The 24,717-nt window shown below is 42.6% G+C and overlaps 2 protein-coding genes across 2 annotated transcripts in view; one reads left to right on the plus strand and one right to left on the minus strand.

Moving 5' to 3' along the window:
• Positions 1-5,619: 5,619 nt before the first annotated feature.
• The window catches only part of RHBDL2 (rhomboid like 2), a 92,901-nt gene continuing 73,803 nt past the window's right edge, over positions 5,620-24,717 (plus strand). Inside the window, exon 1 of the mRNA XM_084873283.1 lies at positions 5,620-5,680. The gene's annotated coding sequence lies outside the window, so the exon portion shown is untranslated. The remainder of the gene's footprint in view (positions 5,681-24,717) is intronic.
• NDUFS5 (NADH:ubiquinone oxidoreductase subunit S5) lies at positions 15,952-22,038 on the minus strand. Its single transcript, XM_084873299.1, has 3 exons — positions 21,896-22,038; positions 19,967-20,184; positions 15,952-16,170 (listed from the first exon to the last, which is right to left on the minus strand). Exons 2-3 carry the CDS (start codon positions 20,180-20,182, stop codon positions 16,063-16,065), a joined length of 324 nt encoding a protein of 107 aa, XP_084729425.1. The 5' UTR covers positions 20,183-20,184; positions 21,896-22,038; the 3' UTR covers positions 15,952-16,062.

A 24,717-nucleotide genomic window follows, 5' to 3' on the forward strand; every position in this document is an offset into this window, starting at 1 on the left:
TTTTTTTTTTTTTTTTTTTTAAATATATATATGTTTTATTGATTTTACACAGAGAGGAATTGAGAGGAACAGAGAGTCAGAAACGTCGATGAGAGAAACATCGACCAGCCGCCTCCTGCACACCCCCCACAGGGAACGTGCCCGCAACCAAGGTACATGCCCCTGACCGGAATCGAACCCGGGACCCTTCAGTCCGCAGGCCGACGCTCTATCCACTGAGCCAAACCGGTCCCGGCCAACTTTTTATTTCTTCCTAAACTCTAAGAGTCCCCTGGAGACTGGCAACCAATGGGCAGCCGCAGTTCGACCCAGGCTCGCCCCTGCTCCTGTCTGCAAGGCCGCCTTTTCCTCTGACTTCCCAAGGAGCTAAAGCAGCCCTGCCCTGGCTCGCCTTTTTCCCTGTAACTTTTCTAGAGAGCCTCAGCAGAGCACAGCCTGGGCCCTCCCCTATTGTTTCTTCTCCCCGATTCCGCTCTCGGTTTCACTGTTCCCAGCTTCAATCCACATGCTCTCCAAACCACCTGGACTCACGTTGTGAAATCTTCCCTACACAAAGTCAAGAACCCACTCACAAGGCCAGCCTGAGGCAGACCTGCTCTGAGCCATCCTTGTCTGCTAACAATTGGATGTACGGTACCTTGGAAAAGGATTCTTCCCCATCTAGTTAATTAGCACATCCATCACTGCACGTTTATCCCTTTTTGTGTGTGTGAGAACATTTAAGTCTTCTTTCTTAGCAAATTTCAATTATACAGCACAATGTTATCAACTACCGTCACCATGTTTTACCTTAGAATCTGAGACCTTATTCATCTTAGAGCTGAGAGTTCGTGTCCTTTTAGCAACCTCTTCCTATGTTCCCCATGCCCAGCTCCTGGCAACCACCTTTCTACTCTCTCTTTCTATGAGTTTGACTTTTTGTGTGTGTGTGATAACATGCAGTATTTATGTTTATTTCACTTAGCATAATGCCCTCAAGTTCTGTCCATATTACTGTAAATGGCAGATGTTCTTCTTTCTCGTGGCTCAGTAATATTCCCTTCTGTATACATACCACATCTTCTTTATTCACCCACCTGCGATGGACACTCAGGCTGTTCCCAGATCTTGGCTTTGGTGAATAATGGGGCAGTGAGCCTGGGAGCAAGGAGATCGCTTCAATATCCTGTGTTCATTTCCTTTGGATAAACACCCACAGGAAGTGGATTGCTGGATCATACGGTAGTTCTATTTTTAACTTTTTGAGAAAACTCCATACTGTTTCCCATAGTGGCTGCGCCAGTTTACATTCCCATCAACAGTGTACCAGGGTTCCCTTTTCTCCACATCCTTGCCAACACTTATCTCTTGTTTTTTTTTATGATAGCCATTCTAACATTTTAAACAGGAAAGGGACTTAATCCAATATGCATTCTGGAAAAACTCACTCAGGGTTCTGTGAGAACAGGCTACCAGGAGGCAAAGTTGAGTGTGAGTGTGAGTGTGAGTGTGAGTGTGAGTGTGAGTGTGAGAAAGCCACTGATAGGTGCCAGTGAGGAAACATTTAGACTTGTCCTCCCACCCTGGCAGGGTAGTTCAGTTGGTTAGATAGAGCGCTGTTGCCGGTTTGATCCCTGGTCAGTATATATAAGAATCAACCAATGAGTGCATAAGTAGGTGGAACAACAAATTGATGTCTCTCTCCCTTCCTCGATCTCTAAAACTTAAAAACAAACAAACAAACTTGTCCTCCCAAGACTGGGTAAGATCTTGGACAAATGATAGTGATGATGATGGGGAGAAGTGCATAGAATCAAAGGTATTTAGGAGATAATCAGCAGGACTTGGGAGGAATGAACTAGATGTGAAGGGGGAGGAAGAAGAGGTACCAAAGACAACTTGCAGATTTCTGTCTCAGGCAGATTAATGGTGGAACACTCTAAAGTTATGGAGAAGGAGGAGCAGGTTGGGGGAAAGATGCTATGTCTGATTTTAGACCCGCTCCCTTTGAAGTGCCCTTGGGCTCCCCAATGGTGATAGCTTGGTCTGGAGCTCAGGAGAAAGGCCAGGGCTAGATGTATACTTGGGATTGTCTGCGTGAAAGAAAGTGGATCCACGCTCACCCAGGGAAAGTGCAAAGTGAGGAGCGAAGAGGACAGAGCCCTGAGCTGTGCTCACTGTTAAGGGGTAGGTGAGAGCCGAAACCGGTTTGGCTCAGTGGATAGAGCGTTGGCCTGTGGACTGAAGGGTCCGGGTTTGATTCCGGTCAAGGGCATGTACCTTGGTTGTGGGCACATCCCCAGTATGGGATGTGCAAGAGGCAGCTGATCAATGATTCTCTCTCATCGATGTTTCTAACTCTCTATCTTTCTCTCTTCCTCTCTGTAAAAAAATCAATAAAATATATTTTAAAAAAATAATAAAAAAAATAAAATAAAATAAGGGGTAGGTGAGAGAGGAGAACCAAGAGAGGCAGGTGGAAAACTAGGAGAGTGTCATGGGACAACGAAGAGCCGACTTGCAACATGAAGGAAATTGTCGAAAAGCCGAGCATGGAAAGGAATGACACTGATGCGATGAGCTTGTCCTCTGGCCACAGGGACTGGTTTTGGCACGGACGTGGGACTACGTCAGACCAGAGAGACTCTATGCAGGCTGGTAAAGGAGATCCCTTATTCCCAAGACAGCTACCAGGAGCCACTTATTGATGCTTTTCTTGTTGTCATCATTCTTGTTGTCATCATTACTATCATTCCAGTTACCTGGCTCCAGAGAACTTTGGATTTAGTGACACTGAAATGTATTAATCCATTAAACAAATACTTGCTGGGAGCCTACTAGTAGAGGAGTTAGGGATAAAGCAGCAAACAAGACAAAAGAAGTATCTGCTCTCATAAAACTTAAATTCCAGGAGGGACCATAGACATAAAGTAAATAACTAAATTTGCAACATAAAGCAGTTATTCATATGGAAGAAGGAAAAGGAATAAGAATAACGTAGGGAGGAAAACATGGCGGTAGGGCAGGGTGGTCAAGGAAAGCTTCGCTGGGAGGTGATATTTCAGCAGAGGCCTAACCAGAGAAAGAAAAGAGGCCTCTGAATGTCTAAAGCCATGCTGTCCAATAGGTAATAACAGCCGCATGTGGGATTTCACATTTTCTTTTTCTTTTTCTTAACTTTATTGCTTTAAATGTCATGATTTTATTTAATTTATTTTTAAAAATATATTTTATTGTTTTTTTACAGAGAGGAAGGGAGAGAGCATAGAGAGCTAGAAACGTCGATGAGAGAGGAACATCGACCAGCTGCCTCTTTCACAACCCCTACTGGGGATGTGCCCACAACCGATGTACATGCCCTTGATCGGAATTGAACCTGGGATCCTTCATTCCACAGGCCGACACTCCATCCACTGAGCCAAAATGGCCAGTGTGGATTTCACATTTTCTAGGAGCCACATTTAGAAAGAAAAACCGCAAGGATCAGTAGATGCCAGGAGTTATTGGGGAGGGAGGAATGAATAGGAAGAACACAGAGGATTTTCAAAGCATGAAACTATTCTATATGGTAAATACATGTCCTCCCATTATACATCGTCAAAACCCATAGAAAGTACAACACTCAAAGTGAACCTTAGCCCTAGCCAGTTTGGCTCAGTGGAGAGAGCATCATCCTAGGGACCATAGGGACCTGAGTTTCATTCTGGTCAAGGGCACATTCCTTGGTTGCAGGCTCCTCCCTGGCCTGGGCCTTGGTCAGGGTTTGTGCAGGAGGCAACCAACTGATGGGTTTCTCTCGCATCCACGTTTCTCTCTGTCTTTCCCTCTCCCTAAAAAATCAATGGAAAAAAATCCACTGGTGAGGATTAATCAAAAACAAATTTTTAAGAAAGTGAATCTTACTATAACTATGGACTTTGGATGATAATGATGTGTTAATATAAGTCCATTGATGATAACAAATGCATCACTGTGGTGATGGTGCAGCGGGGATCGTACAGTTTATGGGAAGCAGGAAGAGGCATATGGGAGCTCTCTGTACTTTCCATTCAATTTTGCTGTGAACATAAAACTGCTCTAAAAATAAAGTCTAGCCAAACCAGTTTGGCTCAGTGGATAGAGCGTCGGTCTGCGGACTCAAGGGTCCCAGGTTCGATTCCAGTCAAGAGCATGTACCTTGGTTGCAGGCACATCCCCAGTGGGGGTTGTGCAGGAGGCAGCTGATCGATGTTTCTCTCTCATCGATGTTTCTAACTCTCTATCCCTCTCCCTTCCTCTCTGTAAAAAATCAGCTGAAACCGGTTTGGCTCAGTGGTAGAGCGTCGGTCTGCGGACTAAAAGGTCTCAGGTTCGATTCCGGTCAAAGGCATGTACATCGGTTGCGGGAACATCCCCAAGAGGGGGTGTGAAAGAGGCAGCTGGTCGATGTTCCTCTCTCATAGACGTTTGTAGCTCTCTATCTCTCTCCCTTCCTCTCTGTAAAAAATCAATAAAATATATTTTATAAAAAATATAGTCTATTTCTTAAAAAGTAAAAAGCAATAAATGAAATTAATTTTAATTATATATTTCAATAACAGAGTTCAAATAACTGTTTATTCAGTACTCACAAGCCTATATTTTTAACATATCCAAAATATTACCTTTTCAAAAGGTAGTCAGTACTGAACAAAACCATTAATTAGATTTTTTTTAAATGAATTTAAAAAAATATATATTTTATTGATTTTTCACAGAGAGGAAGGGAGAAGGATAGAGAGCTAGAAACATCGATGAGAGAGATACATCGACCAGCTGCCTCCTGCACACCCCCTACCGGGGATGTGCCCACAACCAATGTACATGCCCTTGACCTGAATCGAACCCGGGACCCTTGAGTCCGCAGACCGACGCTCTATCCACTGAGCCAAACCGGTTTGGCTAATTAGATATTTTTAAGTCACTCTTTTTCATGTATGTGAATGAGGCTCTCAAAACCTGTGTGCAGCCGAAACCGGTTTGGCTCAGTGGTAGAGCGTCGGCCTGCGGACTGAAAGGTCCCGGGTTCAATTCCGGTCAAGGGCATGTACATTGGTTGCGGGCACATCCCCAGTAGGGGGTGTGCAAGAGGCAGCTGATCGATGATTCTCTCTCATCGATGTTTCTAACTCTCTGTTCCTCTCTCTTCCTCTCTGTAAAAAATCAATAAAATATATTAAAACAAACAAACAAACAAAAAACCCTGTGTGCATTTTACACTTGGGGCAGTTCAGAGTAGCCACGTCTCAGGAGTCCGGCGTGGCTGGTACCTTCCAGATGGGACAGCGGAGAGGAAGAGCATCTCAGACAGGAAACGGTGAGTGCGAAGGTGCTGAGAGCAGGCAGGGACCGAAGAGAGCGAGGGGTGAGGTGCGGAGCGGTAGATGAGGCTGGTAAGAGACAAGGGCAGGAGCTAGACCCTGGAAGGCCTGGTGCAAAGTAGTTTGAGGATCATTCTAAGTGAGACTGGGGAAACAGCTCTGAGCAGGGAACACATCCTGTCCCTTTGTGACATGAAATGCAATGCAGATGTTCTTTATCATTATGCGGTTTCTAATTATAGGGAGGCCGTGTGGGGCCCTATATCTCTCTTGAGCAGCACAAGGAAACCAGCTCTCTCTCCAATGTCATGTTTGCAGACTAGATGCCCGGAGACTAAGGAAGGCCTGCACCAGGATGCACGGTAAGTCTTTTATTGCTTTTGGTGATTGGGCACACGGGGATCAGCGGACTTTGGCCGCTAGAAGCAGGCTGGGGTGAGCTGAAGAGTGGGAAGGAAATGGCAAAGTTTGGCAGCGAAGGGAAGGAGAAATGACAGGGTAGAATTGTGGGATCTGAAGTTGGGAGTTGGTTTGCGTGTTTGTTTTTAAGCAGGGAAAGATTTGAGGATGTTTGAACACTGATCTAAAAAATAGAATGGCCTTAACTGGTTTGGCTCAGTGGATAGAGTGTCGGCCTGCAGACTGAGAGGTCCCAGCTTCGATTCAGGTCAAGGGCACATGCCCGGGTTGCCGGCTCCATTCCCAGTACGGGGCAGGGTGTGCAGGAGGCAGACGATCAATGATTCTTGGATGTTTCTGTCTCTCTCTCCCTCTCCCTTCCTCGCTGAAATCAGTAAAAGTATTTAAAAAAAAAAAGAAAGAAAGAAAGAAAGAAAGAAAGAAAGAAAGAAAGAAAGAAAGAAAGAAAAAAAGAAAGAAAAGAAAAGAAAGAGAAGAAAAGAAAAATAGAATGGATCACGGATGGTGTGAGGTCCCTGAAGAGACGGCAGGGGCCGCTGCGGAGCGGAGGAAGGCGAAACAGTGATGCAGGTTGAGGGGGGCTTGGTGGCTTCTGTTCCAGAAGATCTGTTTCTCCTATTCAGGTTGAAACACTGAAACCAAAATTGCTGATCCTTGATAGTCTGATAGGTAAAAGCTGAAATGCCACTAAGAGTAAACTGTACTACTATTATAAATGAGTGGGGATCATTTCATGGGTCTAAAGGGGTTTTCTTTAATCCTACTTCTTACAAAAATTCTCTAAAGTAAGAAGTAAAAATGTGCCTCTAATCCCAGATTGCAAAAGCAATTACTGTCAAAATATTATTGTATATTTTCCAAACGTTTTCTTAAGTTTAGAGAAATATGTTTATATATTAAATTAAAAAATTCATTTTAAAGGAAATATGTGTATACCTATATCTATTTATCTATATAATATACCAGAACTCTGACACTTGCATTTTCTTTCTTTTTTTAATCTTTTGCCAATAATGTTTTTGTTTATTCCATACCTTAATTCTTTGAACATACATTTATTGCTTTTTTCTTTTTGAGAGAGAGAGGATAAGAGAGGGAGAAAAGAAACATTGATGTGAAAGCAGAACATCTATTGGCTGCCTCCTGCTTGCCCCTTACCAAGGATGGAGCCCGCAACCAGGGCATGTGCCCTCACCAGGAAAAGGACCAGCAACCTTTTGGCGCCCGGGACAACACTCAATAAACTGAGCCACACTGGCCAGGGCTTGCTTGTTATTTGAGTTGCCTTGCCTTTACTTTTATTGTATAACTTTTTCAAGGTCTGCTTCTCCTTCATGATGGCTACTTAGTATGGCATTTGTGATATGCCCTAATTCCGTGGTCGGCAAACTGTAGTTTTGGTCCCTTGAATGTGGCTCTTTCACAAAATACCACGGCCTACACGAGTCTATTTTGAAGAAGTGGCATTAGAAAAAGTTTAACTTTAAAAAATTTGGCTCTCAAAAGAAATTTCAATCGTTGTACTGTGATATTTGGCTCTGTTGACTAATGAGTTTGCCGACCACTGCGGGCCTAAACTATTTTATTCTTTTCTCTTTGACATTTTGATTATTTCCAATTTGTCAAACTGAAACAACGCTACAACAAATATTTTTCAACATGCATTTTTATGTACAGGTGCGATTGTTTCTTTAGGCTTATTCCTGGAAGTGGTCTTTGGCTGCTTTAAATGATAAACTAGTTTGAAGCTAACTAGGTTGGACTGGGATGGGAAAGGCTTCCATTTAAGTATTTTATCTACTGTTTCCAGCCCATACTCACCAGAGGATATTTTTCCATTGATTTTTAGGCCAGAAGTACACTTTATGAACTTCCCTTCATTCATAAATTGCTGTGCATTCCCCTGAACAAGTGGCATTACAATTCATCAGTTGCAAAGGATTCCTGAGTGACTGCTGAGTTTTTTATTGTGGTCATATGGGAAGATACAGCTTTCAACACTCATCTTACCAGACTCTTTGTTAGAACAACATAGAAAGTCCTGCCCTTCAGCTTACAGTCTAATAGGGAAACAGGATTTAGAATGAGAAATAATAATTCAAAGAGTAATTGCAGCCCTGACTGGTTTGGCTCAGTGGATAGAGCATCAGCCTGCAGACTGAAAGGTCCCAGGTTCAATTCCAGTCAAGGGCATGTACCTTGGTGGCAGGTACATCCCCAATAGGAGGTGTGCAGGAGGCAGCTGATCAATGTTTCTCTCTCATCCATGTTTCTAACTCTCTATCCCTCTCCCTTCCTCTGTAAAAAATCAATAAAATATATTAAAACAACAACAACAACAACAAAAAAAAAAACAAAAACAAAGAGGAATTTCTACTGGTCCAAATTTTCTTCTTTGATATCCTAGAATATTTACAGACTAGGATGGAGAAAATATAATCTAAGGTTGGCTGGTTTTATGTGCTTAGTCCTTATATAATACAAGGAGTGGAAGGAACATCTCCAGATATGTTAGCAAGAGACTATCTAAATTATGCGATTAGGCCCTGTCCAGATAGTTCAGTTGGCTCAAGTGTCATTCCAATATACCAGGTTGTGGTTTCACTTCCTGGTCAGGGCACATACAAGAACCAAACAATGAATAAATAAATAAGTGGAATAATAAATCAATCTTTTTCTCTCCTGTCTTTCTAAAAATTAATAAATATTTAAGAAATACATTGTGCCCATAGGCTGGAGGCCACAATCTCTATCTCCTCTCCAATGGCCTCTATTCACCTTCATTTGATAACATTTACCCATTTCTTTTAAAAAATACATATTTTTTTTATTCATTTCAGAGAGGAAGAGAGGAGAGAGAGATAGAAACATCAATGATAAGAGAAAATCATTGATCAGCTGCCTCCTGCACGTCCCCTACTGGGGATCGAACCCACAACCCCTGTATGTGTGGTTGACCAGAATCAAACCTGGACCCTTCAGAACACGCTAATGCCCTGTCCACTGAGCCAAATCAATTAGGGCCATTTACCCATTTCTATTCCCTATCAAATGTTGGGGAGTTAAGGGAACCATTGCATTGATATGTTCAGTAATAGAGGTTGATTTGTAAGGTATTAGGTGGCAAAAGATAAAATATTTCAGTATTTGGCCTAGAAAACTCTGTGAAAACTAATATAGTTTGCTTTTTCCATATACTTTTGTGTTGTTTTTTTTAACTAAAAAAAAAAATTCCCCAACTTGATTGAGGTGTAGTTTACATGTGATACCATACACCCATTTTAAGAGTCTGGTAAGATGAGTGTTGAAAGCTGTATCTTCCCATATGACCACAATAAAAAACATAAAACGTGCCAATCACTTCCAAAGCTCCCTCATGTTATTAACCTTTTTAAAAACTTATTTTGAAATAATTATAGATCCACAGGAAGTCGCAAAGACAGGTCCCATGTAACCTTCGCTCGTTTTCCCCAATGGTTACATCTTACATAATTATAGTACAATATAAAGAGCAAGAAGTTTATACTTGCAGAATGTGTTTCCACTTGTACGATCTGTTTCACTTTATCACCTTTCAATTCTAGTAACCACCACCACAATCAACAGACAGAACTGTCCCAGCACCACAGAGAGCTCCTTCATGCTGCTTTATAGCCACACACACTCCCTCCTCCCCCCACCGAACCTGCTCCTTGGCAACCATTAATCTGTTTTCCATCTCATCATTTGGTCCTTTTGGAAATGCTATGTAAATGGAATTTTACAGGATGTGGCCTTTTGAGATTTTTTTTTCTTCCCCCCTCAGCCTTTGAGATCCATCTAAGTTGTTGCTATATCAAGTTTGGTCCCTGTCATTGCTGCATAATATTCCAGGATGCATTTGTTTCTTGGAGCTGCCATAACAAATGAGCACAAACTTGGAGGCTTAAGACAACAGAAATGTATTCTCTGGCAGTTCTGGAGGCCAGAAGTCCTAAATCCAGGTGTGGGAGGGCCACACTCCCTCCAAAGGAGAATCCTCCCTTCCCTCTTCCAGCTTCTGTGGCAACACCACTCTCATCTGTCCCCATCTCCACATGGCCTTCTCCACTATGTCTGGGTCTTCTCTTCTCTTCTCAGGATACTTGTCATCGGATTGGGGGCCCACTTGGATGATACAAGATGATCTCGCCCTAACCAGTTTTGCTTAGTGGCTAGAGCTTTTGGTCTGTGGACTGAAGGGTCCCAGGTTCAATTCCTGTCAAGGGCATGTACCTCTGTTGTAGGCTCCTTTCCAGCCCAGGCCCTGCTTGGGGCATGTGCAGGAGGCAACCAATCTATGTGTTTCTTTCACATCCATGCTTCTGTCTTTCCCTCACTCTTCCACTCTCTAAATTCAATGGAAATATTTCCTTAGGTGAGGATTTAAAAAAAAAAGAGGGGGGGGATCTCATCTGGAGATGCTTAACTTAATCACATTTGCAAGGACCCTTTTTCCCAAATAAGGTCACATTCACACTCCCAGGAGTTAGAACATGACATATGCTTTTTAACCCACTGCACATGATGTGGATGTACCTCACTTTGTCTACCCATTCACCTAGTCAAGAGACATTCTGGTTGTTTCCAGGTTTTGGCTGCTACAAATAAAATTGCTGTGAGCAATCACTTATTGGTTTTCATGTGGACATGTTTTCATTTACCTAAAATAAATACCCAGGAGTGCAATTTCTGGATTGTGTGGCAATCTCGGTATTTTTTTTAAAAGAAAATGTTCAACTGTTTTAATGAGTGGTTGTATTATTTTACAGTCCCACCTGAGATGTGTGAGGTTGTTTCTTCACATCCTCACCAGCATTTGCATTGCCACCATGCTTTATTTTAGTTGTTCTCACAAGTGTGCGGTGACATCTGTATTCTCTTCAGTAAATGTCTTATCAAGTATTTTGTCTACTTTCTAATTAATTTGGGGGTATTTTTTTTAACTGTTCAGTTTTGGGTATTCTTTCTATATTCTAGGTAGAGTCATTGGTGAGACATATGATTTGCAAATATTTTCTCCCACTCTGTATTTTATCTTCTAAACAGGATCTCTTTCACAGAGCAAAAGATTTTAATTTTGATGAAGTCCAATCTATTTATTTATTCATTGGAATGTGCTTTTGGTGTCATGTCTGATTCTTCACAGAGCCCAAGGTCCTGAATATTTTCTCTTATTTGCTAAGTTTCTATAAATTTATATTTGAACTACTGTGACCATTTTGAGTGAAGGTGTGAGGTTTGGTTGATAGAATGGGTTTTCACTTCTATCCACCACAGAATTGTATGGGGATATTTCTGGGTTCTGTATTCTGGTCCATTGATCAATGTGTCTCTCCATCTGCTGGTACTGCATAGGTTGACTACTGTAGCTATAGGATCAGTCTTTGAATTGGATATAGTGATTCCTTTCATTTCATTCCTTGTTTTCAAAATTGTTTTGGCTATTCTAGTTCCTTTGCCTTTATCTTTACATTTTAGAATAATATTGTTTATACCTATCAAAAAATTTTGCTGGGATTTTAATAGGAATTTCATTAATCTTGTATATAGATTTGGGGGAAATTGACATCTTTACTATGATCAGTCTTCCAGTCCATGAACAAAGCTTGTCTCTCCATTTTTTTTTAGATATTCTTTAATTTCTTTCAAAAGCACTTGGGCTTTTCATCATAGGAATTTTGTCCATGTTTTATTTTATTTATACCTACACATTATTAAGGTGATTATAAATGGTATATATATATATATATATATATATATATATATATATATATATTTTATTGATTTTTTACAGAGAGGAAGGGAGAGGGAGAGAGAGTTAGAAACATCGATGAGAGAGAAACACCGACCAGCTGCCTCCTGCACATCCCCCACCAGGGATGTGCCCGCAACCAGAGTACATGCCCTTGACCGGAATCGAACTTGGGACCCTTCAGTCTGCAGGCCGACGCTCTATCCACTGAGCCAAACCGGTTTCGGCTGTATATATCTTTTTTAATTTAAATTTTGGTGTCCAGCCCAGCCGGTGTAGCTCAGTTGGTGAAGTGTTGACCCATGAACCAAGAAGTCACAGGTTTGATTCCTGGTCGAAGCACATGCAGGGTTGCAGGCTTGGTTCCCAGTAAGGGGTATGCAGGAGGCAGCCAATCAATGATGTTTCTCTCATTATTGATGTTTCTCTCTCTCTCTCCCTCTCCCTCCCTCCTTCTCTAAAAAGTCAATAAAAACATTAAAAATAAATAAATTCTGTTGTCCACGTGCTCATTGCTGGGCAAAAAATTAATGACATTTAAAAATCACATATTTGAGCCCAGCCAGTGTGGCTTAGTTGGTTGAGCTGAGTCCCATGCAACTAGAGAGGTCACCTGTTTGATTCCTGGTCAGTCCACATACGTGGGCTGCAGGCTTGATCCCCAGTAGGGGCTGTGCAGAAGGCAACCAATTTGATGTTTCTCTCTCATCCATGTTTCTCTCTCTTCCCCTCTCCTTTCCCTTCTCTCTAAAATCAATTAAAACATGTTTTTTAAAACAAGTAAAATTTAAAAATTGCATATTTGTCATAACAATGTAGACTTCTGATTTGTCATGAAACATTGAAAGATAAGTCATTCTGGCCTGGACTTCTGTTTGGTAACAATTGGCTGGAGCTGGGCATCCACTGCTCGTGGGTGGGTGATAATGAGTTTACTATAAGTCCTGCCCCTCTCACAGTGAATGTATTTATTCTTACAAAAGGCTTGTATCCCTAGTTATTACATTCCAAAAGAATCTGAACTCGCTACCTCTGTATCAGAACTGGTGTTTGACCTCCAGGAAGTATTGGCCACAATAAAGATTAGATATGACATCAGAAAAGGAGCCATTGGCAGGATCCTGAAAAGATTCTGCTACATCATTGCAGTAATGTTCTTGCTCTCCCGGCACAAAACTCTGTGTTAGCACAGACTGTTCTGAGTGGTTACAGTAAAAAATAAAAATAAAATCCCACTCTCATCCTAGCTGGTTTGGCTCAGAGGATAGAGTGTCCACCTGCGGACTGAGGGGGTCCCAGGTTCGATTCTGGTCAAGGGCACATGCCTGGGTTGGGAGTTCGATCCCCAGTAGAAGGCGTGCAGGAAGCAGCCAATCAGATTCTCTCTCATCATTGATGTTTCTCTCTCTCTCCTTCTCCCTTCCTCTCTGAAATCAATAAAAATATATTAAAAAACAAAAAGTCCCACTCTCATCTCAGGAAACAGCTAGCTCCTTCCTCCTCTTGAGAAACCCCTAATTTTGAATTGAACTGGCATTAGGCTCCCATCCCATTCTTCTGGAGAGCAGGACAAAGCCAGTTGGCCCATAGAACCATATGCCAGCAGAAGCGTTGGATTTTCAGCGGCTGCAAAGTGAAGCCCGAGGGGAGGTAGCTGTGTGTTCTAAAACCTAAAAGAGCAAAGAATGCTGGGTTGGTAGTTTCAGTCAGATTGGTGATCCCAGAAATGCGGAAGTTTCAATAGTTCTCAGGAGAAGCCTGAAAATGATCTATTTTTCATCATGGAGTCAAACAAGAAGCTAGCTCTGTTAACCTGATCAAATAGCTCTGCCATTTCTGTATCCAAACCTAACAGCTCTAATGTGGAGGCAAAATCTGAGTTCATTGACCCCTTACAAAGGACATGAGGCTTCATGAGACACCTGGCCACTTTGATCCAGGGCATTCTGGCTTCTCCGGGAAGGAACTACCAAAAGAAGTTGATCTTCTTTTGCCTGAATGCTCACCCCTTTATTTCTCAGCTTAGCATCTCCAGCCTTCTGACCAGGGCTGAGAAAAGTTGAACAATCCCTTGCTCTGGACAAAGCACCACCCAACAACTGACGGCAGGCCTGGGCTTCCTGCAGGAGCCTTGGCTTCCCTTAGGTGCTCAGTTTCTGGAGATAAAAGACAAAACAATTGCCCTAGCCAGTTTGGCTCAATGGACAGAGCAGAGCATCTGCCTGCGAACAGGTCAAGAACCTGGGTTGCAGGCTTGATCTCCGGCCCTGGTTGGGGCGTGTGTGGGAGGTGGCCAATCAATGTCTCTTTCTCACATCAATGTTTCTCTCTCTGTTTCTCCCTCTTCCTTCCACCCTCTCCAAAAATCATTGGAAAAATATCCTCGGCTGAGGATTAACAATAAATAAATAAATAAATAAATAAATAAATAAATAAATAAAAAGAAAAAACAATTTGGTTTATCAACAACATCCTCTGCTCAATACATCTTGCAGGTGTGTATGGCCTAAGACAGTGGTCGGCAAACTCATTAGTCAACAGAGCCAAATATCAACAGTACAATGACTGAAATTTCTTTTGAGAGCCACATTTTTTAAACTTAAACTTCTTCTAATACCACTTTCTTCAAAATAGACTCGCCCAGGCCGTGGTACTTTGTGGAAGAGCCACACTTAAGGGTCCAAAGAGCGGCATGTGGCTACGAGCCGTGGTTTGCCGACCACAGTCCTAAGACATTATCATTCTCCTTGGTCACAGTGCCATGTGTCTGGCCCTCTGCAAAACAAGGAAAAAAGAACATTGGCATCAGACTAGGAGGCAACTCAACTTGAAGAGACCCTTTAGGAGGGCTGACCACAGATAATAGTGAAGAATAACAATAATGAGAAGCAACAGCTATCATTTATCTAGTACCTATTATACGCAAAGTAGTTCTGGGTTAAATGCCTGTGTGTTCCCTTAATTATCAGGGGGATTCCATTAAGTAAATAGAATGATCTCTACTTTGCAGTCGAAGAGACTGCAGCTCAGAAAGGGAATGCAACTTGCCCAAGGTGACTTCAAAACAAGACTGGGTTTGAAATGCTTGATGTTCTGATGTAAGTGACATACGTATTGAACCTGTAGCTCCAAGTAAGGTTTTGTTACATCTCTTTCTCCCCATCTCTTTCTTGACTGGAATTGCCCAGGCAGCTGAAGCCATGGCAGTTCAGGGTTGCTCCTGCCTTCAGCCGGGCTGGCAGATGAGTGCCTCCAAATGATACGCTGTTTCTGCTCAAATCTCTGGTATGTAATAAACATGCCAATCGCAGGAATTAGAATGGTCACTGGGAGTCCTCCAGATGCCTAGGCTGGGGTGTGGGGAGGGGGACAGGGCACCATTTTTATATTATTCAGCCTCGGAAAGAAATGCTGACTTGTTACAGAACCTCGAGGACATTATGCAAAGTGAAATAAGTCTGTCACAAAAAGAGAATATTGGCCCTGACCGGTGGCTCCGTTAGTTGGGCGTCTCATCCCACGCACCAAAAGGTCATTAGTTCGATTTCCCATCAGGGCACATGCTTGGGTTGTGGGGTCAATCTTCTGTGGAAGAAGCCAATCATGTTTCTCTTCCATGTCAATGCTTCTTCTCTCTCTAAAATTAATACACATACACTCAGGCAAGGATTAAAAAGTGAAAAATACTGTATGATCCCACTGATATGTTGTACTTGTAGTAGTCCAAATCATATAGAAGATGGAATCCTGGTTGCCAGGAGCTGGAGGAAGGGGAGGACGGGAAGTTACTGTTTAATGGGCATTGTAAGTTCAGTTTTCCAAGATGGAAGAAAGAGTTCTAGAGATGGATGGTGGTGATGGTTGCACAAAAATATGAATGTACTTAATGCCACTCAACTGGACACTTAAACATAGTTAAGATGGTAAATATTGTTATATATATATTTTTTACATTAAAAATTTGGGGGGAAATGCTGGAAGATATCAAAGGTTTCAACTATATTCTCAATATATATTAATCTTATAAGGTTCATACCTTCTATACCCAGATTCCTAAGCATGCCAATTAAAGGTACTATACCTCTGGTGTAAGATAGCAAATTAAAACAATGGCATTGCTTCTTCAAAACTGTTATTTGAATGTGGTATTTTTTTAGCCTTAATGGTAGACTTGACAGACCTTATAGTAAACACACAATCAGTCTCTGCTGCCTCTCCCTCCAGCACAAGTCTGTGCTTTACGGAAGATAAACCAGAATCAAAGCACTACAGGACACTGCAACTTCTTAAATGAGTTACCATACTTGAAGTACCTCATTAAGTGCTGTTCATTATTCCCTGGATGCTAATTTTTAAGGCATAGCTAGAGGCATTTTCCCAAACTTAAAAAATAGGTTGCAATCTTATAGAAAAGTCTGATCCAAGAGAAAACAGAACCAATAGGATGAAGCAATCCTTTATTTTTAGATACTTTCACAAAGAAGTTGTCAGGACATAAGCTTCCCAGTGGAGAAGATGTACATGAAAATCAGCCTCCAGCTGCTGCTCTGCTTAGGGCCTTGGGTTCTCCTCCTTGCCCGTGTGGTGGGGTGGAGGTGTGTACTTCCCCTCCTTGATTAGCTTGTTCCGCTGTTTCACGATGGCACTCAGGCGTTTCATCTGTCAAAGGAAGAAAGTATTTAAAACTAGGGGGAGGCCCCGGCTGGGTAACTCAGAGCATTGTCCCAATACACCACGGTGGCAGATTTGATCCCCAGTCAGGGCAGACAAGTATCAACCAATGAATGCATAAATAAGTAGAACAACAAGTCAATGTTCCTTTAAAATATAAACAAACACAAGTAAATAAAAAACTAGGGGGAGATATGCACCAGAAAGTGAGGGCTGGAGAACCAGAAGGAAAATTGATTTCATTTTCAGAGGGCCTCTAAGATGAAACCTGTCTTTTAAAAACTAACTTGAAATAACTTCTCAAGCTTTTAATAAATACACTTCTGGTATATATAATAATATCTCCTTGAAATTTAATAACAAAATTTACAAGACAAAAACAAGAGCCCTAGCTGGTTTGGCTCAGTAGAGAGAGCATCAGCTTGCGACTGAAGGGTCCCGGGTTCGATTCTGGTCAAGGGCACAAGCCGGTGTTTCGGGCTTGATCCCCAATAAGGGCTGTGCAGGAGGCAGCCAATCAATGATTCTCTATCATCACTGATGTTTCTCTCTCTCTCCCCCCTCCCTTCCTCTCTAAAATCAATAAAAATATATTTAAAAAACAAACAAACAAAAAGACATTTAAGAGGCATAGTCATACATACTAAAGCTTTTAAAATATTAAAGGCTATCTATTCCTGACCTCTCTATGTGAAGGCGGCACTGCTGCTGTTGACTGTTCGCTGAGTATGAATGAAGCAGAAATAGCCAATGTAAGGTCTCTTCCTACTACACTGAAATTAAGACCCAATATACACTCTCAGCTACTAGTCACTAGTGTTGAGCCGCGAGTTCTGCCTCTTCTCAGGTAGGACATTCCTAGCAAATGCCATGCTATACAAGCCTGTGTGAGAGCATGATTCACATGGACTCTTCGACATAAAAAATACACTCACTAGTCATGACTGCGTTATTTACTTGCTCAAAACTCAATGGCTTCCCATCTTACTGAAAGAAAAACCGAGTCCTTCCTTATAATGACTTACGAGGCCGACCTCCCTGACTTTATGTCTTAACGCCTTCCTCTAGCTCTCCCTGATCCAGCTCAGGAATCTGTGCACTTGTCGCTGCTTCTGCCCAACACACTCTCCCCTGGCTTCCACTTGGCTCACTTTCTCTAAGTCTCTGCTCAAATGTCTTGTGTTGAACTCTTCTCTGACCGCCATATTTAAAAAAGAAAAACAACTTAGCCCCCATGACCAGGGCTTTCTATCCCTTTCCTATTCATTTTCCCCACTGCACTCAACTCCCGACACACTGCTTTTTATTGTTGGTTAACTTTCTGCTCCCCTCCCCCATCTTATTAAGCTCCATTAGGACAGGGACTTAAAAAAAAAAGTCTGCCTTTAGCCAGTCTGGCTCAGTGGATAGTGTTATCCTGTGGACCAAAGGGTTCCAGGTTCCATTCAGGTCAATGGCATGTACCTTGATTGCAGGCTCCTCCCCGGGCCCAGGGCCTGGTCCGGGCTCATGCAGGAAGGCAACCAATTGATATGTTTCTCTCTTTCCTTCACTCTTCCACTCTCCCTAAAAATCAATGGAAAAAATATCCTGGGGTGAAGGGAAAAAAAAAAAAAAAAAAAAAAAGGCTGGGCTGCCCTCGCTGGTTTGGGTCAGCCTATGGACTGAAGGGTCCCTCAATTCTAGTCAAAGGTACATGCTTAGGTTGCAGGCTCGATCCCCAATAGGGGGTATGCAGGAGACAGTCAACTGATGATTCTCTCTCCCCCTCTCTAAAATCAATAAAAATGTATTTAAAAAATAGATTTCTTGCCCTAGCTGGTTTGGCTCAGTGGATGGAGTGTCTGCCTGTGGACCGAAAGGTTCCAGGTTCGATTCTAGTCAAGGGCACATGCCCAGGTTGTGGGCTCGATCCCCAGTGGGGGACGTGCAGGAGGCAGCCAATCAACGATTCTCTCATCATTGATGTTTCTATCTCTTTCTCCTTCTTTCTTCCTCTCTGAAATAAAAATATATTTTAAAAAATAGATTTTTTTATGAAAGAAGTTTCCCAACAGCAGACTAGTCATGGTTGAGCTATCAGAACACCATGGATTAAATCTTCACCTGAACTAGAGCCAATAACCACTTAATGCTGTGATATAATAACCACCGGCTCTGGAGGCAGCATTGCCAACCTCAAATCCCAGTGGATACTCTTACTAGCTATATGATGTTAGGCAATGGCCTTAGCGTTTTTAATTCTATGGTGGGGGAAATAAAAGTAAAGCACCTTACAAGGCTGTTGTGAGAAATAAAATGCATTATGATATGCCAGGCACTTAGCACAGGGCTTGTTTCTAAGTTCCTGAATCACTAGTTCCTTCACCTAGGGGGAAGTATCTGGTCATTTAGGGTAACCTCTAAAACAGTAACAGATCTATTCATAAATTCACAGGATGAGGAAGTGACCTTGGGGGAACTCCTGAATATTTCCAGATAAGGAGATCAAGACAAACAAGTGACTTGCCTGAAGACACAAAAATAGTGGTGGCAGAACCACACCAAAACCCAGCTCTTCTAACTTCAATCCAATGTCCTTTCTACCTCACCACACTGCCTCCTGCTGGTGTAAATTTTCCACACTGAGTAAAGTCTTAATCTGAGCAAGGAATAAAGCAGGCTCACGAGCAGAGAATACATTGTGAACTAGCTCGTAGGTGGCCAAACATGACCCACTCACTGTCCTACAATATAGACACTATAATATTACCCACTTAATGATCAGCATTCCTGCAGAGATCAATACAAAATCATGACCTGACACCCTCTCATTCCTTCCAAATTTGGCTTTACTTTATTTTTTAAAATATATTTTATTGATATTTTACAGAGAGGAAGAGAGAGGGATAGAGAGTTAGAAATATCGATGAGAGAGAATCATCGATCAGCTGCCTCTTGCACAGCTCCTACTGGGGATGTGCCCACAACCAAGGTACATGCCCTTGACTGGAATCGAACCAGGAACCTTTCAGTCCGCAGGCTGACGCTCTATCCACTGAGCCAAACTGGTTTTGGCAAATTTGGCTTTACTTTAACCAAATGCTAACAGACGTTAAGACATTTAAAATGTTGATGAATTTAACTTAAAATTTAAATTGTCTTCTTGAACTACAAGAATCTAAGTTATAAAAGCATTCCTATTTGTTATATCTGGAGCACAGAAATAGGCAAAACAGCCCACATTCAAAGATTTCTTCTTTAAGGGAGAATAGAGCTCTAAATGTGTTAGTCCTGTGTTAGCAGCCCCTTTTTCCATGCATTTTTGGATAGGCTCACCTAAAGCAATCTCATTAACACCTCCACCTTCTCCAGAGTATAAATACTTCAGAGATTGTTATATCAAGTTCAATGTAATAGACCTTCAAGGTTTTAACCCCTTCCCCAATGAGGGTTCAATGAATTTTAAAGATTTTCACCCAAAGATTTTCACAAACATCCAAGACGGGTAGATACTCTGCTTTATGGCCTACTCCAAAAATAGAAACAGACACGGACATGTAATTTCTAACCTGATGGTTACAGCAAGGTTCGATACTAAGGAAAATCAGAGATGAAGAAGAGCATTGAGGAACAGCAGGTCTTCCTCAGATCTGAAGACATTTAAGTTCCTTGACATGGTACCTAAACAGGTGTTCACCATAAAAGTCTTGCCAATTCAACTCAATGACCAATTAAAAATACTGAAAAGTAGCCCCAAAGAAATACGGAAGTAACTCAGCTCCCACCTCCTCCGCTTCCTCACCGTTTTCTGCCGGAGCAGACATTCTAATAAATCTTCATATTCTATGTTGCACTCTTTCCGTGCGCGGATACCGCCAATTCCGTGTGAACATTCTATCCATTCTTTTTCAAAAGCATGGCATCGAGATGGAATCCTGTGAGGCTGTTCAGCACTCTGGATTGACAGCCAGCGGTCTAAGTCAATGCCCAGCTTCTTCTGTATATCAAAGAAAGGCATGGCTGAAATGAAAGGTAAAAAAAAAAAAGATATAATGCCATAAAATACAAATGAGTACATTTCTAAGAAAAATAAGGTTATTATGATAAATAGCACTCTAGAAAGTTATTTTACACTATTCTCCCAATTTCTTCGCACCATTAGACAAATTCTCCCAGTTTATGGTCGACGAACAATTTCTGTGCTTTCACAAAACCCAAGGAAAAGAGATCTAAAACAAACAAAGTATAAAAATCTTTGCCAAAAACCGGTTTGGCTCAGTGGATAGAGCATCAGCCTGCAGACGGAAAGGTCCCAGGTTCGATTCTGGTCAAGGGCATGTACCTTGGTTGCTGGCACATCCCCGGTTCGGGGTGTGCAGGAGGCAGCTGATCCATGTTTCTCTCTCATCGATGTTTCTAGCTCTCTATTCCTCTCCTTTTCTCTCTGTAAAAAAATCAATAAAATATATTAAAAAAAAATAAAAATCTTTATATTGACAAAGTCATGTTTATCAAAAGTTAAGAGTTTTTATGTTTTGACTTAATAATCCCAGTTCTTTGAGTCAGATGTAAAGAAATAACTGAAAAGAACAACAACAACAAAAAAGCATAAGCACAGGAACATTTCTTTACATATTTCTATCCATATCAACTTAGATGACACCTTCCCTGAGAAGCCATCCTGAAACTGGCATCCCTCCTTTATGTTAACACATCAGGCTCCACTTCCCACAGAAGTTCTTTGCATGCCACTATAATGGACTATTTACTAGAATGTCTCCCTTATTGATCAACAAATGCAGTAAGGGCAGGAACCAGGTAATAGTTTGTTAAAAAAAAAAAAAAAAAAAAAAAAAAAGTTAATTTCAAACAACTTAAATGGATAATTAAATCCATTACCTACTTAGAATAGAATAATATTCGGGGGGAAAGAAAAACAAACATGGGACATACATTTTAATGTCAAGAAAAATACAACAATGCCCAAGAAAAACTGTCTGCAAAAGACTGGAGGAAAGCACACACACAAAAAGGCAACAGTTACGTATGAATAGTAGGTCTACAGGTGAATTTAATTTTTAAATTTCCTACCCATTCTTTAAGTCATTGACTAAATAATAACGTGCCAGGCACTGGAATGGGGAAACGCAGCAGCTGCAACGTTAAGGACGAGAATACAGATACACAGCGAACTGGGGACCCAAAGGAAGGAACAAAACCAGAGGTGAAGAGCTCGAAGAAGGAAGAATCAATTCCGCCCAGGTGGCTGGAAAATGCCTTTTAGGATGGGCTGAGTTTGCGAAGTGAAGGCCGGTGGGCAGAGTACTGCAGGAGGGCACAGCAGGAGTTACAGCCGCAGGCTCTGGGTGTGTTTGAGGGACACTGGGGACCGACAAGGCTGGAGCGTCCAGTGCATGTCGGGAAGAACGAAATGAGCTGAAGCGGTGTGAAGGCCGCAGTCACGCGGGGACTCTGCAGCCCAGAAAAGGAGCGGGGGCGTCAGATTAAGAGCCAGACGGCCAAAGCATTAAGCTGGCAGATACTCAGCCTGTAAGGAGAACCCAGAGGGGTGCGGGCTACAGGCTTCGGTGACATTGGCTGTGTGGGCCAGGGGACCTGGGGAAGCGGAAAACACGCCCAGAGTTCGAGTGAGAGAGAACGGACACCCAGCCAGCCACGAGGAAATCGGTTAAAGAAACCTTGGAAGGAAGTTCCCTAAGCTAAGCCCTACCGTCCCGCCGCGGTGCCCTTGTTCCTGGCTCCAGGTACAGTACGATCTGCAGGCGACGCGGAGACCTGCCGCAAAGGATGCCCGCCGCGCGACGCCAGCAGCGCGACACCGGAAGTAGATCTTCCTTCCGCCGCCTCGCCCCGGAAACCATAGGAACCAGGCCTCTCCGTCTGCGCCTTCGCGGGTGTGCTCTTTGCTTTCTGGAGGTCTGACGGGGGTAAACTGACCTTCCCGAAAGAACCGCGTTGGACAGAGCACCCGGCGGTTAGCGCGTCCCGGCTGCCTCCGGGGACTGTCAAGCGCTCTCCCGACAGCGTTGATTCGGGAGGTACTTGACCAAGGCCACTGGAGAGAAAAAAGTGTCCCCTCCGCCACTCCAGTAATGGTTAAGCTCTTGGACTGTGGGCCCGCGCTAGGTGGGTTAATATTCTGACTTCGCCACTTGTGTGTGACCCAGGCAGTTTCCTCATCTCACTTAACCTCAGTTCCTCAAATTAAAATTAAAATATTGCCCTGGCCGAATAGCTCAATCGGTTAGAGATCGTCCTGATGAGCCAAGGTTGTGGGTTCGATTCCTAGTCAGGGCACATATCAGAAGCAATCAATGCATATATAAGTGGAACAACAAATTGATGTTTCTCTTGCTCTTTTCCATTGTGCCTAAGATCTGTATAAAAAAAATTTTTTTTTAAGTTTAAAATATTACTTTTAAAGGAAATAATAGTACCTATAGCATAGGGAGGCTTTGGGGATTAAATAAATGCGTAAAGCACTGAGGCTGTTCCTGGACAGTGGGAACCAGTCTAAGGTAATCACAGTGTTTGATGTCTCAGCTTCTAAAGTTTGTGGATTCAGGACAGTTGATAAAGACTGTGATGCCTTCCTCTGTTTGAGAACCTCCAATGGCTCCCTTTGACTGCAGAGGAGCATCCAAAGTGGTGTGCATGTGTGGATACCATAGGGTATATGTAATATGATACATTTAAGTTGTGGGAAGAAAATACGAGAATATTTCTGCTTACCGAATCTTTTTAAAAATCTGTATCTTTTTGCTTTTGTTTTGTTTTTAATCTTCACCTGAGAACATTTTTTCCATTTTTTTTTAAACATACTTTTATTGATTTCAGAGAGGAAGGTAGAGGGGGAGAGAGATAGAAACATCAATAATGAGAATCATTAATCGGCTGCCTCCTGCACGCCCCTCACTGGGGATTGAGCCCACAACCTGAGCATGTGCTCTTGACTGGAATTGAACCCGGGACCCTTCAGTCCGCAGGCCGGCGCTCCAACCACTGAGCCAAACCGGCCAGGGCTCCATGGATTTTTTTTTTTTTTTTTTTTTTTTTAACAGAGCGAGGGAGGGAGGGAGGGAATCATTGATGTGAGACACACACATCGATTGCCGCACAAGCCCGGACAGGGGATGGGAAGGAAGGTGTGTGCCCTTGGCTGGAAATCGAACCCATGACCGTTTGGTCCACAGGCCACAGTTCTTAAGCACTGAGCCACAGCTAAAATTTCTGTGTGTAAATGTTTTTAAAGTACGTAATATCACTGTAGTGGTACATATAAATAACTTGCAATTACATCCAGCCTTGCTCCCTTCTTACTCTTGTTTGGGTTGCTTTTCTAAAACTCAAATCTGATCATTCAAAAAACGCTGAGCTTTTATCACATGCCCTGGCCCTTGTTGAGCTCTGGGGATGAAGACACAGAATGGTGTGGCAAGTGATAAAACAAAGATGGGCAAAAGAAGGGAGAACAGAAAAGGAGGAAGTCATTCATACTGATGGGGCTGTGTTTGAGATATCGGTATATTCAAGAAAAGGTCCAAATTCATGGGTTTTGGCATCAAGACCCTTCATGATCTGATTTTGTCCCATTTCTAAGTTCAAATCCCATTCTTACCAGCCCCTATTCAACCTCCTTGTGTTCTCAGCCATCTAGAATTGCTCTCATGTTTCCAAACCTTAGGAGCAGGTTCTGTCTGGAATGATCCCATCTGCGCACTGCCACCTCCCGCTGTCTCCCATCTCCCAGTTAATTCCTAATCCATCCAGGTTGGATACCATGCATACTGCTGATAAAAGATTTTCAAGTTCCTCTAGCCTTTCTTGAGGTCCCAATAGCCCCGTAAGCTTCTATTATAGACATTGCTAACTGCTGATGTGCCAACAACCTCCCCGCCCCCTCCACACTCACAATGGACCATGCACAGCTTGCCAGCATGGGTGTGAAAGATGGCAGTGACAGGTCTTCCTCTACTGCAAATACTGGAAAACTACAATCCCCAGAAACCCACACCAGCACTGAGCTGCACTGTTGCTGCAGTGACCACGGGGCTGCTTTGATATTGTGCATGCGTCACAAGTGATGTAACTCAATATTAGGGGTTCCATGTCGCCTCTTTCTATTCCTCACCACCCCCGACCCCCACTTACCTTCTCATCATCATGTTTTGTGGATCCTTTGCTTCATGGATGTGTGATTTTTACAACAAAATTAAAGGACTGTATGCTCAGAGGAAAGGTTGAACTGTTGCTTTCTTCATTCTGTATTTGGGAAACCTAGGCTTGAGACTGGAACGAGCACAACTGAACGTTCACCGATTGGCATCCGTCACTGTGATGTTTTACCCAACACAGCCTCATTCCCATCTTTCAAGGCGTAAAAGATGTCCCCATGCCCTAATTTAAGGGTCTCATTCCCACCTCTGAGAACTAGCCTCAGCTGCTGCATGAGCACACCCCATAGCTAAAGTCCCCTAAGTCTCCATTCACAGGATCTCTGCCCTTGACCTGCAGGATTTCCACATGTCTACA

The sequence above is a fragment of the Pipistrellus hanaki genome (genome assembly GCF_964339955.1).
Source record: "Pipistrellus hanaki genome assembly, chromosome: 2".
Taxonomy (NCBI): Eukaryota; Metazoa; Chordata; class Mammalia; order Chiroptera; family Vespertilionidae; genus Pipistrellus; species Pipistrellus hanaki.

Excerpts from the sequence above, each read along its gene's own strand:
- NDUFS5 (XM_084873299.1), bottom strand. The coding sequence starts at position 20,182 with ATGCCTTTCTTTGATATACAGAAGAAGCTGGGCATTGACTTAGACCGC. Across the intron at positions 16,171-19,966 it reads GTCTGCTCCGGCAGAAAACG|ATGAAACGCCTGAGTGCCAT; the intron begins GTGAGGAAGCGG and ends TTCCTTTGACAG.